Source organism: Pipistrellus hanaki (assembly GCF_964339955.1).
Source record: "Pipistrellus hanaki genome assembly, chromosome: X".
Taxonomy (NCBI): Eukaryota; Metazoa; Chordata; class Mammalia; order Chiroptera; family Vespertilionidae; genus Pipistrellus; species Pipistrellus hanaki.
The window spans coordinates 9,799,251-9,814,894 of NC_140524.1; the positions used below are offsets into that span (position 1 = coordinate 9,799,251).

Consider the following 15,644-nt stretch of genomic DNA (forward strand, 5'->3'; position numbering starts at 1 on the left):
GGAGGAGGAAGTTATGAAAACCAGTTCTAGAAATGAGGATCATAGGAGCTGTGTGTGTAAATTTTCCCAATCTTTCTTCTCTCTCCATCTTAGTATACACGTCAAGGAAAGGTCGATAGAGGTTATAGATATTGAGGTAGGGTGGTGTCTGAACTAGAAGATGAACCCTAGAAGTGACTGTTTTAAGGAGTGCTTTTGTGTGTGTGTGTGTGTGTGTTAATCCTCAGCCGACGATATTTTCCCATTGATTTAAAGAAATATATTTCATTGCCATAACCGGTTTGGCCTCAGTGGATAGAGCGTCAGCCCATGGACTGAGGGGTCCCAGGTTTCATTCAGGTCAAGGGCATGTTCCTTGGTTGCGGGCACATCCCTAGTGGGGGGTGTGCAGGAGTCAGCTGATCGATGTTTCTCTCTCATTGATGCTTTTAACTCGCTATCCCTCTCACTTCCTCTCTAAAAAAATCAATAAAATATATCTTTAAAAAATATGTATTTCATTGAGTTTTTACAGAGAAGAAGGGAGAGGGATAGAGAGTTAGAAACACGGATCAACTGCCTCATGCATACTCCTTACTGGGGATGTCCTCAAAACCAAGGTACATGCCCTTGAGCTGAATCAAACCTAGGACCCTTCAGTCTGCAGGCCAATGCTCTATCCACTGAGCCAAACTGCTAGGGCTCCATTGATTTTTAGAGAGAGTGGAAGGGAGAGGGAGAGACAGAGAAACATCCATGTGGGAGGGACACATCTTTGGTTGCCTCCTGCACACACCCCAACCAGGGCCAGGGCACCTGCAACCGAGGTACATGCCCTTGAGCAGAATCGAACCCGGAACCCTTCAGTCCTATCCACTGAGCCAAACCAGCTAGGGCAGGGATGCTTTTTAAAGCAGGTTTTTCCATCTGAATCTCTTAGGCAAGAAAGGGGTGGTGGTGGTTTAAAGGTTCTTTCTGAGTCTTTTCTTTCTTTTTTGTAGGTTCATTTTTTATTGTTGACAGTATTACAGATGTCCTCTATTTCCTTCCCCCTTTCCCCCCTCCCCCCAGTGCCTGCCTCACCCCAGGCCCCCACCACGCTATTGTCTGAGTCCAGGGGCCATGCATATATGCATACAAGGTCTTTGGCTAATCTCTTCCCGTCCCCCACACCCCACACCCCGCTTTAGGGTCGCCCGTTTCCTGGCTGAGTCTTTTGTTTCTCAAAAATCACCTTAAAATGAGTATCCCCAAATGCCATTTTGAAAGCAGCACTTTTCTGCAAACAGCCCAGCGGGCTCAGGGAGGGCATTGACTGCCTGGCTATATGCATGGCAGGTGCGAAGCCCAGGTTTTAGCTCCAGGGACTCCGGGGCGCCTGCACCGGCCCTTTTGACGGGACTGGGGGCCGGTGGGGGCGAGGGCGCGGGGGACGGTTCCGCGCTGCGCTCCCCTTAGGTGGAGGGGCTCCCTCCGAGCGCTCTCCGGGGGTCCGGCCCCAGGCACCGGGCTGGGCTCTTGCTCGAAGGGGCTCCCGGGGCTCAGCCGCCTGCTTCCCCCGCTGCCTCGCGCCGCGGGCGGTGGCGCCCGTCCCTGCGGGGGGGTGCGGGGGGGGAGCGGCCGGAGGCGGGGGTCGCGGGGCCGCACGGGGCGGCGCTGGGCGGGCGGGCGGGCGCTGGGCCCGCCCCGTCGGAATCCCTGGCCCGACTTCCTCCTGCCGAGGCCGGCCGACCCAGCTGGAGGAAGGGGCGGCGGCGGCGGCAGCGGCCACGATGAGCGCGGGCGACGCTGTGTGCACCGGCTGGCTCGTCAAGTCGCCCCCCGAGAGGAAACTGCAGCGCTACGTGAGTAGGGGCGCCAGCCGCCCACCCTCGCGTCTCGGGGTCCCCGCCCGCGGGGTGGCCGCCGGGAGCCCCGGGCTTGTCTGCGCCCCGAACGGCAGCCGCTCCCAGCTCCCGGGGCTGCAGGCGAGGCCGATCCACCGAAAGCGAAATCGCACGTCGAGCCAGTGTCCCGGCGGCGGGCAGGGGCCCGGGGACTCGCGATCGCGGGGCCGGCTGCTCCGATCGCCGCGGACCCGAGGGGAGGAAGGCGGGCTGGGGCTGCAGCGCCGGGCTCGGTGCACGAGCGGCCGGATGGAGAGAGACATCGCGACTGAATCCCCGGTCCCCGGAGAGAGAGAGGGGTAGCCCCGAGTCCCATTGCCCGGCGAGGAGGACAGGGCAGGGGGTAGGGAGAAGCCCGGCGGGACCGGGCCTGCCTTCCACTTGGACCGTAAGGAGTGCTCTCCCTTGTAGTTGTCATCGGACACTCCTATCTGGAACCTTCCACGGAGTGGAACTCGTTTCTCATGCTGTCTCTTCTCAGCTTTTTCTTTATGCTGACACGTCGCTTTCCCCCCCCAGTACCAGCAGGAACCGTGGACTTCTGCTAGTGAGCAATAAGGGAAGGACCCATCTCTACCAGCACATCTTCCTACCCAAGTCCATTACCATGTTAAATGCACTGCGCACCGCTCGGGCGCTCATTATCTCCATCAGCACCCTCGGCATAAGGTCTTAAAAACATTCCCCTTCAAGACTTGATTGCTACTGAATGTTCTTCATCCATTAGGAAGAACCACTTCTGTCCTCCGGGACTTGCATATAAATAGATACCAGGGCTGGCTTTTTTTAGGCTGGGAGTAGCCTGATGGATCCATGTTGTTCAGAATTCCCAATTTCTCTGCAAGTCCGGAGCAGGGTGCTAGCAACACACACACACACACACGCACACGCACACGCACACGCACACGCACGCACACACACACTCATGTCTGCCCCGCTCCCCAGCAGCCCACCCACAAATCTCTTGTGTATGGCATCTTCCCAAACTGGTGTCCGAGTTGCAGCCAATTTGCTACGTTTATGAGGCACATACTGTGTGGAAGTGGAGGAGGTGGGATTAGAAGCGAACTTGAAGCGTGGATGTATACTCTCCCTTGGTCCTACAAGGCCCCATTCCCCACCTGACCCTACGCTAGACGGTATCCTCTTGGGAGTCTACAGAAAAGTGTTTCTTTCTTTCTTTCTTTCTTTCTTTCTTTCTTTTTATTTATTGTTGTTGTTTATTCTGCTGAGCAACAGTTAGCGGGAACGTTGTTCTGCTCAGCGCGCAGATGTCCCAGATCCGATGTATACATTCCGAGATTTCTCAGCTGGCCTCCCAGGGTGCCCCTTCTTGATTCTTTCTGAGCCCCCCAAGTCCGCAAACACAAGGTCCAATATCTCGCAGCCTCTGAACCACCCAGCTGCTTCCCTCAAAAACAACAACAGTGAAGCTGTTTTGCAGACTCACTGATATTCAAAGGAGGCGAGAGAGGAAAACCTGCCGCCCCCCGAGATCTTTCTGGCCAGGTGAGGGTTTGTCCCAGCAGGGGGTGCTTACTAGGCCGGCCTCGAGTGGTTTCCTGGCCGCCCTTGGGGATGGGAGGCGTTTTAAGGTGTATTCGGTATTTTCAGAGTGTCCCCTTTCTTCAGTAGATGATGCAGAAAGATGGGGGACCTGGAGAGCGAAGTTGATGGACTATTTCCCCTCCCCAGTCCTGCTTTGTATCTTGTCCAGCCAAACTGGCTTAGGAAAGTTGCTTAGTATTTCATCAACGCTGGGAAGGCGTGAGGGCCTATACCTTTTAACAGACGTGCTTCATTCTTTTGGGGTGAACGGAGGGGGGACAAGTGCGGACTTTGGACAGTTTGCGGCATTGGGATGATGGAGTGGTGGTAGAGGAGAGACTTAAGACACAAGAGTACCTAGATGCCATGTCATCAACACCCAAAGACGTAACCCTGGGCCTTTTAGCCCAGGCTTGGGGGTGTCTTTTCATTAGGGTCGTAGCCTTAGTCCTGCTGTTTTGTTGCAAGGTGTCTGGAGCATACATGCACCTCAGTAAGCAAAGTCCCCTTCCTCTCATTTCTAAGCCCTGCAGGAACCGCTGGTGGCCACTAGATGGCGACCGTGCGTCAGTTCATCGGGGCTATTATTCACAGCCAACTTTAATTAAGATCTTGTCATGTCCTTTTAATTGAGCGCCAGCTCTGAGCCAGGCCCTGTGGCACGGGCTGGAGATCCAGAGGAAGAAAGGCTTGCTCCCTGACCTCGATAACGCCACAATCTACCATTTATACCACGATATCACATAACAAAGCGAGTGCGTCGCACCACCAGGGCAGTGACCCTGGGTTCTTAGCCCTGCCAGGCCAACAAGCAGCACGCCTGCAATGTTTGTTAACTTACAAATGGAAGCCGAGTCTGTTTTCAGTTAAGTCTTTCGGTCCAAGGTAAGCTCGTGCCTCACCCTCCGACTCCATGAGGCAAGTCATTTCTATCACTGCTCTCTGAAAAGATGGTTGATGCTTTGCTTTTGTCGTTTTGGTTTCACCAAATAATAGAGGACGAGATCCTTGTCAAAAGGTAACCCGTCTAGGACTAACTAGAGCCACAAGTAAAAGGCCCTCTTTAGCTTCCCTCCATATGCTACCTATTTTGTGCACCGCTCCTTATCCTACTCCTTTCCCCAGGGATAACAACTGTTAGCAGTTTAGCGAGTATCATCCTAGAAAAATTTCTCCCAAAGATATAATTTTCTTTTTTGCACACATGAGATCATGCTGTAAAATTGTCCACCAATATTTTTTTTCTTCACAACACTGGACATCTCCAGATTAGAGTATATAAATTAATGCATTCTCTCCCACCAGTGCTCAATATTCCTTGTAGTAGATGGAACAGAATTTAACAGTTTCTCTGTTGATAAACATTTGCCTTTTCTCAATTTTAAAGAATGCTCCCAGAGCAATGATGATACAATTATAATGACTGAAATTTATTGAATGCTTGTATGTGCCAGGCACGAAGCTCAGGACTGCACTTATTTTATCCCAGTCTGTCTTCCAAGTCTTTATATCTCTGCATACAAGTACTTTGTGGCAATATAATTTGAAAATATTTTCCACCAGGCTATAGTTTGTTTTTTTTCATTCTATTCATTCTATCTTTTCTAGGACAAAGATGTGAAAATTTTGATCAAGTCCAATTTATCAAATGCTCTTTTATGGATTATATTTTTAGTGTCAAATCTAAGAACTCTTTGCCTAGTCCTAGACCCTGAAGACTTTTCTCCTATGGTTTTCCCCCTAAAAGTTTTATTTAGTTATTTAGTTATTTCTTTCTCCTCCTCTTCCTCCTTCTCCGCCTCTTCCTCCTCCTCCTCACCTGAGGATATTTTTTCACTGATTTTTAGAGTGGAAGGGAGAGGGAGAAAAGCATCGATGGGAGAGAGAAACATCGATTAGTTGCCTCCTGCTCATGCCAGACCAGGACTGGGGATTGAGCCTGCAACCTAGTTACATGCCATTTACAGGAATCGAACCTGGGACCCTTCAGTCTGCAGGCCGATGCTCTATCCACTGAGCCAAACTGGCTAGGGCTATGCTTATGTTTTTAAAATCTGTATTGTTGAGAAGATTACAAATGTCTACCTTTTCCCCTCCCATTGCCCCTCTCCATCTGGTTCCTGCCCCACGCCAGGCCTTTACCACCCTATTGTCTGTGTCTATGGGTAATGCATATATGCATGTAAGTTCTTTGGTTAATCTCTTCCCATTCCCCTCTCCCCCTTAAAAGTTTTATAATGTTTTATATTTAGATCAGTGACCTATTTGAGTTAAATTTTATAAAAGCTGTGAGGTTGATGTTGTTCATTTTCTTGTAAAGTAATTTTATTTCTTCCAGTACCATTTATTGAATAGCCTATATTGTTGGAATTTTGTTAAAAAGAATGAATTGGTCATACTAATGTAGGTCTGTGTATTCTCTAGTCTGTTCATTGATCTCAAGACGATACCTTTATAATAAATCCTGAATCCAGGCAGTTTTATCCCTCCAACTTTACTTTTGAAAGTTGTTTTAACTATTCTAGGTCCTTAGTCTTTTTATATCAATTTTAGAATTAATTTATTGTGCTCACTTTGGCAGCACACACTAGAATTAGTTTATCAGTCGATTTTTTATTTCCTGAAAACACTAAATGTATTCAGTAATCTAGTAAAAGTTGTGATCATAAGTATCCATCAGTATAAAAGTACAAAACAGATTTGTAGATTTCTAATCTACTAATACAAAGGTTATGACTACATACATACAGTACATCCGACAGGGGAGGAGAGGCAGAAGAGAGAAAAGAAGATTGGTTGAGGTCTAATAATGATCCATATTATGTATATTCTAGCACCAATATTACAGCCAAGTTAGAGAGAGAGAGAGAGAGGGAGAGAGAGAGAGAGAGAGAGAGAGAGAGAGAGAGAGAGAGAGCCATTTCAAAATAACTCAGGAGGAAGATGATAATGAATGGCTGGGACTCTTATACCTTAAAGATTGTGGAGGAGCCAACCCACTCGCTATGTAGTCTGGGCATATAGTGGCTTGGAGTTTTATCAGGTGATTGTTGTATATTAACCTTGTATTCTGCAACCTTGCTAACTCACTAATTCTAGTAGCCTTGTTTACAGTTAGAACCTGTGGTACTGTCTGTGCTACACAGAAATGTTGTCAGCAGCCATCCTTTATCCTGATTTTACTGGGAAAGCATTCAGTCTTTTACTTTTTAAAAAATATATATTTTATTGATTTTTTTTACAGAGAGGAATGGAGAGGGAGAGGGATAGAGAGTTAGAAATATTAATGAGAGAGAAACATCGATCAGCTGCCTCCTGCACACCCCCTACTGGGGATGTACCCTCAACCAAGGTACATGCCCTTGACCAGAATCGAACCTGGGACTCCTCAGTCCACAGGCTGACACTCTATCCACTGAGGCAAACCAGCCAGGGCTGAAGGTACTTTTTATCAAGTTTCCTTCTATTGCTAGTTTGCCGAGACTTTAAAAAAAATCATGAATTGCGTCTATAAAAATGCTGATATGCTTTTTTTCTGTCTGTTACTATGGAGAATTATTCTGAAATTTGCATATTGAGCCAGCCTTGAACTTCTGGGATAAGCTCCACTGGGTTGTAATATATTATCCTTTGCATATACTCCTGGATTTAATTTGCTAATATTTTGCTGAGGACATTTATGTCTTTGTGTATGAGGCATATGGATCTGTAGTTTTCCTCTTTTGTGTTATCTTTTGACTGATTTTGATATTAGCATAATGCTCGCCTCAAAATGAATATAGAGAAATGTTCTTACCTCTTCTATTTTCTGAAAGATATTGTGCAGAATTGGTATTCCTTCTTCTTTAAATGTTTGCCGAAACCGGTTTGGCTCAGTGGTAGAGCGTCGGTCTGCGGACTGAAAGGTCCCAGGTTCGATTCCGGTCAAGGGCATGTACCTTGGTTGCAGGCATATCCCCAGTAGGGGATGTGCAAGAGGCAGCTGATCGATGACTCGCTCTCATCGACGTTTCTAGCTCTCTATCCCTCTCCCTTCCTCTCTGTAAAAAAATCAATAAAATATATATTTTTAAAAAAATAAAAAAATAAATGTTTGATTAAAGTCACCATTTTTAACAAATGAAATGGATTAGAAGTTTATTATAGCAGAGCTTTTATTTACTTTTAAAAATTTTCTTCAAGATTACTTTTTTAAATTGAATTTATTTGGGTGCCATTGATTCACAAAAACATTCACCATTGAAACTATCTGGACCTGCACTTTTTTTTGTGAGGCAGTTATTAACTATAATCTCTATTTCTTTAACAGATATAGGGCTATTCAGGTTATGCATAGCTTCTTCAAAAAATATTTTAATATGTTTTTTCTTGATTTCAAAGAGAGTAAGGGAGAGGGAGAGAGAGAGAGATAGACACATCAGTGATGAGAGAATCATCAGATTGGCTGCCTTCTGCACGCCCCCTACTGGGGATTGACTCCGAAACCCCGGGCATGTACGCTGACCTAGAATGAAATCATGACCTCCTGGTTCATAGGTCCACACTCAACCTCTGAGTCACACCGGCCAGGCTATCCGTAGCTCCTTGAATGGGCTTTGGTAGTTTTATGTTTTTCAAGGATTTTCTCTAATCCAGTTCTTGCATTTATTGGCACAAAGATGTTTATTCTATTCCCTTATTATTCTTTAATGTCTGTAGAATCTGTAGTGATGCCTCCTCTTTCATTTCTGACACTGTAGTTTATTTCTTCTCTACTTTTTTTTTTTCCCCCTGAACAGTTTGGCTAGACTTCTATCAATTTCACTGATATCTAAGAACCAGCCTTTGGTTTCATTGATCTTCTCTATTGGTTTTCTGCTTTAAATTTTATTGATTTATCTCTTATCTTTACTATTTACTTTCTTGTGATTGTTTTGGGGTTAACTGTATCTCCTCTTTATCTAGTTTCTTTAGGGGGAAACTTAAATTACTGATTTGAGATCTTTCTTATTTTTCAACATAAGCATTTTTCCCCCAGTATAAGCATTTACTGCTATAAACTTCATTCTGAGCACTGCTTTAGGTGCATCCCACAAAATTTGATATTTTATGTTTTCATTTTAATTCCTTTAACATACTATTTTTTAAAAATACAGTTTTTCATTGATTTCAGAGAGGAAGGAAGAGGGAGAGAGATAGAAACATCCACGATGACCGGAATCGAATATGGGACCCTTCAGTTCGCAGGCCAACGTTCTATCCATTGAGCTAAACCATTCAGGGCTTAACATATTCTTTAATGTCCCTCTGAGATTTCCTGTTTGATCCAAGGATTGCTTATAAGTATTTTTAATTTTCAAATATTGGTGGATTTTCTAGACTATTTTTCTGTTATTAATTTCTAGTTAAATTTCATTATGGTCTAATGGAATTTACAGAACAAACTGTATGAGTTCTAGTCTTTAGAATTTGTTACGTTTATATTATGACCCACAATATAGTTTCATTTGGTGAATATTACATGTGCACTTGAAAAAAATGTGTATTATTCTTGTGTGGAGTATTCTATAAATGCTACTTAGATCATGTTGGTTGATAGTGTTTTTTAATTGAATTTATTGGGATGACATTGGTTAACAATATTACATAGGTTTCAGAGGTATAATTCTATAATACATCATCTGTACATTATATTGTATATTTAATACCCCAAATCAAGTTTTCCATCACCATTGATACCCCCTTTAGCTTCTCTTACCTCCCCCCACCCCGTCACCTTTTTCACACAGCTCCCCTCTGACAGCTGCCACTCTATTCAGTCTATTCTCTGTATCTATGAGTCTGTTTCTATTTGGTTTGTTTATTTTGTTCATTAGATTCCACATATAAGTGAAATCCTATGGCATTTGTCTTTCTCTGACTGGCTTATTTCACTTAGCGTAATACTCTCCAGGCCCATCCATGCTGTTGCAAAGGTAAGAAAGATGTCCTTCGTTTTTACACTGAGTAATATTCCTTTATGTAAATGAAGCTTTTCCCCCCACTCACCTACTGATGGGCACTTGGACTGTTTCCAGATCTTGGCTGTTGTAAATAACACTGCAGTGAACATAGGGGTACATATATTCTTTTGAATCAGTGTGTTTTGTGTTTCTTTGGATTAATTCCCAGAAATGGAATCACTGAGTCATAATGTAGTTCCATTTTTAATTTTTTGAGATAATTCCATACTGCTTTCCTCAGGGGCTGCACCAGTCTGCATTCTCATCAGCAGTGCATGAGGGCTCCCTTTTCTCCACTTCCTCGCCAACACTTGTTAGTTGTTCATTTATTGATGCTAGCTAGTCTCACAGGTGTTAGGTGGTACCTCATTGTGGTTTGTGTTTCTCTGATGATGAGTGACATTGAGCATCTTTTCATAACACCAAACTAAAACGTTTTTGCACAGCAAAGGAAACCATTCACAAAATGAAAGACACAAGGCACTGATTGAATGGGAGAACATATTTGCCAATGATAGTGTTGTTTAGTTCTTTTATATCCTCACTATTTTTGTCTGCTTATTTTTATTATCAATTATTGAGAGAGGGGTGTGAAAGTTTCCCCCTATAACTATGGACTTGTCCATTTCTCCTTTCAGTTCTATTTGTGTGTTTTAAAAAAATATATTTTATTGACTTTTTCACAGAGAGGAAGGGAGAGGGAGAGTTAGAAACATCTATCAGCCACCTCCTGCAACCCCCAACTTGGGATGTGCCCACAACCAAGGTACATGCCCTTGACTGGAATCGAACCGGGACCCTTCAGTCCACAGGCTGATGCTCTATCCACTGAGCCAAACCGGTCACGGCTCTATTTGGTTTTGCATCATGTATTTTGATGCTCTGTTGTTAGTTGAAGATATTTAGAATTATTAGATTTTCTTGAATAATGGACTTTTTCATTATTTAATGTTTGTATTTATCCCTGATGCTGTGTGCTGGCATGGTATACCTTTTTTCATTCTTTTACTTCTAACTTAGATGTGTTTTTATAATTATTTTTTTTAATATATTCTATTGATTTATTTTTTTATTTTATTTTTTTACAGAGAGGAAGGGAGAGGGATAGAGAATTAGAAACATCGATGAGAGAGAAAAACATTGATCAGCTGCCTCCTGCACACCCCCTTCTGGGGATATGCCTGCAACCAAGGTACATGCCCTTGACTGGTATTGAACCTGGGACCCTTCAGTCCGCAGCTGATGCTCTATCCACTGAGCCAAACCAGTCAGGGCTGTCTTTATATTTAATGTGAGTTTCTTATACACAGCATATAGTTGGGTCTTGCTTTCTTATGCATTTCTACCCTCTTTATTTTAATTGGTGTATTCATTCACATAAAATGTGAATTTTGAAATATTAAAATCTATCAATGTTAGCTGTTTTCTATTTGTTTTATCTGTTCTTTGTTTCTTTTGTTCTGTTTCTACCTCATCAGGTTAATTGAACTTTTTTTTATTATTCTCTTTCATCTCTACTATTAACAAACATAAATTGTAAAATTTTTAGTAATTCCCCTGGAGCATAAAATATACATTTTGAATTAATTAGAGTCTTCCTTTAAATAATATACCACTTCATGAGCAGTCTGAGGACCTTATAACAGTACATTCCCAATTCTATCCTTATATTCTTTGGACTATTATTGTCATGTATTTTATTTTTACATATGCTACAAATACATGAAAGATTGCTATTAATTTTGGTTTAGATGATTATCTTTTGAAGCAATTAAAAATAAGGGAAAAAATCAAATTTACTGTCCTTTGTTTATTCTATTTCTAGCATTCTTTATTTTTTTGTAGGTTCAAGTTTCTGTCTGGTGTCATATTCCTTCTGCCTAAAGAACTTCCTCTAATATTTCATGTGGTTTATGTCTGCTGGCAATGAATGTTCTTAATATGATGGTTTGTCTGAGAATTATCCCCATTTTGAAAATATTTTCACTGGGCATGAAATTCTGGGTTGACTTTTTTTTTCTTTCAGCACCTTAAAGATGTCTTTTGTCTTCCATTTTCTACAGTATTTAGGATAGCGGCTGTTTGCCAAAGCTTCTCTCTCAATCTCTGCATGCCCTTCAATTTTAGGTTTTCCTTTTGTATTTTCATTCTACCATCTTGCTAGTTATCTCATTTATTCTTTAATTTTTCTTCTTTTCTGTCCTGTTTTGGATTACTTAAATTTTGTAATTCCATTTTATCTTCTATGTTGGCTATACCTATTTATTTATTTATTTATTTATTTTAATAGTGGCTGTGTTAGAGGATTGGTATAACTGTTTTTTTTTAAAAAAAATATATATATTTTATTGATTTTAGAGAGGGAGAGAGATAGATAGAAATATCAATGATCAGAATCATTGATCAGCTGCCTCCTGTATGCCCCCTACTGGGGATCAAGCCCACAACCCAGGCATGTGCCCTTGGCCAGAATCGAACCCAGGACCCTTCGTTCCGCAGGCTGATGTTCTAACCACTGAGCAAAACCAGCCATGGCTCCAGTGGTTTTTAAAGACAGCTTTATTGAGGTACACACATATACACACACAGGCACGCATACATGTGTGCTTCAGAAGTCATCTATTGTACATATACACTGAGTGGCCAGATTATTATGATCTCTGAACACATAATAATCTGGCCACTCAGTGTGTGTGTGTGTGTGTGTGTGTGTGTGTGTGTGTGTGTGTGTGTGAGGCCCGGTGCATGAATTTGTGCATGGGTGGGGTCCGGCCAGCCTGGCCAGGGGGAGGGGACATGGGTGGTTGGCCAGCCTGCCTGCTGGTCAAACTCCTGGTGAAGGGGACAATTTGAATTTTAGCTTTTTATTATATAGGATATACACTGAGTGGCCAGATGATTATGCATTCTGAGATCATCATAATCTGGCCACTCAGTGTGTAGTTGGGTGCTTTTTAGTAAATCTATTGCTATGCAACCATTACAACAGTACAGTTTTAGGCCATTTCTACCTCCTCAAAATTTTCCTTGGCCTATTTTCAGTCAATCCCCACTCCCTCATCTAGCCCCAGGAAAGAGCTAATATGTTTTCTGTCTCTCTAGATTTGCATTTTCTGATAATTTCATAAAAGGGAATAATAGAATATATGGTGTTTAGTGTCTTCTTTCCCTTATCCTTGACCACATGAGAGCCAGTGCTCTGTCTGAAAGTGGATCCTGAGGCCATTGATTTGAGACCTTACTTATTGTCTAATATAGGTATTTAGTGCTATGAAAAAAAACCTAAAATATATATTGTATGTTGATAGTATTATAGATATCTCCCGTTTAGTGCTATGAATTTCTCCCTTGGCACTGCTAGTGGCATTCCACAAATTCTGGTATGTTGTGTTTTCATTTCTATTTACTTCAAGATATTTTCCAATTTCCCTTGTTATTTCTTCTGTGACCTATGTGTTATATTTGGTTTTTAGTTCTAATTTCATTTCATTGCGGTTGAACAACATACTTCGTATGATTTTCATCTTTGTAAATTTGTTGAGACTTGACCTAGCATATGGTCTATCTTGGTAAATGTTCTGTGTGCACTTGAAAAGAATGTACATTTTGTTGTTGTTGGGTGGAGCGTTCTATAAATATCAATTAGGTCAAGTTGGTTAGTAGTGTTATTCGGTTCTATATCCTTGTTTACTTCATTCTGTCTTCTTGGTTTACCAATTACCGAGAGAGGGGTATTGAAATCTCAGATCGTAATTGGATTTGTCTATTTCACCTTGAAGTTTTACCAGTTTTTGCTTAATATATTTTGAAGCTCTGTCAAGAGTTCCATACACAATAAGTATAACTAATGGACAAAGACAGTAGGGGGGTGAGGGCATGTGCTAGGGGAGGGGGGGCAGGGAGGATGTGGGAGCGGCCACGAGAGGTCAATGTCTCGGAAAACAGAGACATATGTAATACTTTAAACAATAAAGACAAAAATTAAATTAAATTAAAAAAAGAGAGATCCATACACAGGATTGTTATTTTATCTTGCTGAAATAACCACGCCAGCGTTATGAAGCCACCTTCTTTATTTCTGGTGCTGTTCTTTTACTCTGCATTCTACTTTGTCTGTTATGCAAGGTCATTGTAAAGGTTTATTTGCTAGAACTACTTTTGGCACCGAACGCACGTATCAGCCAGGCTTCAGACAGGAAAACAGAAGCCACACTAAGCATTCAGCAGAGATAATTCAATAGCGTGTGTGGTTTACACAGGTGTCAGAAAGCTGAGAGAGCAAAAATGGGGCAACCAAATATTAGTAACTACAGAAACCAGCTACAATTGTCAGAACTCAACTCAAGCATTAGGCTGAAGGATAGATAGCATGACCAGAAAACCTAGGAGTTTGGAGGTGGGGTCCTTGTAGCCATGTATCTATTGCTCCAACTCCTAAAGAGAAGGGTGCTCTGCATTGGCACTGGTATCTCAGAAGGATCCTGTTGAAGGAAGCTGGCAGCTGTCTTCTGCCACTGAGACATGAAGTTGGGTGTTGAGACTCCCTTCTCTCTTTTTCTTGCCTTGAAATCAGTCTTCTACCAGTGTTTCCCATGAGCAGAACCCAACCGGAAGACAGCAGCAAAGGGGAGTCTTCGAGTTGCATTTGGTGGAGTCCCAGTCTCAGAACTAGAGGAGGCTACACAGGGGTGATCTCAGGGTGGACAGACAATAGAAACACGGGGGTAGCCTCTAGGTCCCAACTCCCCCCACCTCCCCTACTTGTCCTCGGGTCCTTTTGGTCACTGTTCAGAGATAATTTCTCAGGTCCAGCTGGGAGCTCATGGATTGTTCTTCAGTGGTAGACATTGTGCTGTTCAGCCCTGTGTTCGGCCCTCATGTCATGCTTTGCATTTCGAAGAATGGTTTCCTCTTCGCAGCAGCCGGCCCATCTCCTCTGGATAGCCCAGCATCCTTTGAGAGTCTCCCCTTGCGTGTTGAGTAGATCCTGGCTTCCTCCCTCCCGTTCATACAGGCATTTTAGGAGAACGGGTCTCCAGAAAGGGGACAGGAAGTGTGTGAAGACCCCGAAGCAGAAGGAAGGAATCTATTTGCGGTATTTGAGGAAGAGCTTTGCGAATCTGGTTTCACATTCGCAAAAGCTTGGTTGTCTGCTGATGTCTGTTTGAGGATCTAGATCAGCAGTTCTCAGTGGGTGTCAGAATTTGCCTCCGAGGTAGGGATGCCATATTTAGCCAAAAACAAAAAGGTAGGTTTCTATTTCAGATAATGGAAACAAATAATGTTTTTGTATACATATGTCAACCCTATCTCCCTAAGAGACATCTGGCAATGTCTGGGGACATTTTTTGTTGTTGTTGTGAACAATTGATGGGCAGGAGCTATTGGTATCTAAGGGGTGTTATTAAACACCCTACAATGCACAGGACAGCCCCCACCACAAAGACTTTGGCCCAAAATGTCAATAGTTCCAAGAGTGAGACATTTTGTTTTATACGAAACTGTGAATTTCTTCAGCTGAAATGAGAATCCTGTTGACAAATATACTGAGTGGCCAGATTATGATGATCTCTGAATGTATAATAATCTTGCCACTCAGTGTATATACTATATAATAAAAGGCTAATATGCAAATTGTCAACCACCCATGTCCCCTCTCCCTGGCCAGGCTGGCTGGACCCCACCCATGCACGAATTCATGTACCAGGCCTTTAAAAAAAAAATATATATATATATATATATACACACAAAACACACACACACATACACATACTGAGTGGCCAGATTATTATATGTTCAGAGATCATAATAATATGGCCACTCAGTGTATATGGCTTCATATATATATATATATATATATATATATATATATATATATTGATTTCAGAGAGGAAGGGAGAGGGAGAGAGAGAGATGGAAACATCAATGATGAGAGGGAATCATTGATTGGCTCCTCCTGCACGCCCCATACTGGGGATCTAGGCAGAAACCCTGGTTTGTGCCCTTGACTGGAATCAAATCGGGACCCTTCAGTTTCCAGACCGACGCTCTATTCACTTAGCCAAACTGGCTAGAGCTCATTTTTTTTCTGAGTCTCTTACACTCTTGGTTTTATTCTTTTATTTCGCCTTGGTACTTAGTCATTTCTGTTCTTTGCTTTTGACCTCTAGATGATCTCACTCTGAGTTATATTTAGAGGACACGTTGGGAGTTTCAGATTTACACAGCCACGGTTACCTTAGATGGTTTC

At 42.8% G+C, this 15,644-nt stretch overlaps 1 protein-coding gene across 1 annotated transcript in view; it reads left to right on the top strand.

The window, feature by feature from the left end:
* Positions 1–1,616: 1,616 nt before the first annotated feature.
* The window catches only part of GAB3 (GRB2 associated binding protein 3), a 78,031-nt gene continuing 64,003 nt past the window's right edge, over positions 1,617–15,644 (top strand). Inside the window, exon 1 of the mRNA XM_084871071.1 lies at positions 1,617–1,823. Coding sequence (XP_084727197.1) covers positions 1,752–1,823 — 72 coding nt within the window. The 5' untranslated portion in view covers positions 1,617–1,751. The remainder of the gene's footprint in view (positions 1,824–15,644) is intronic.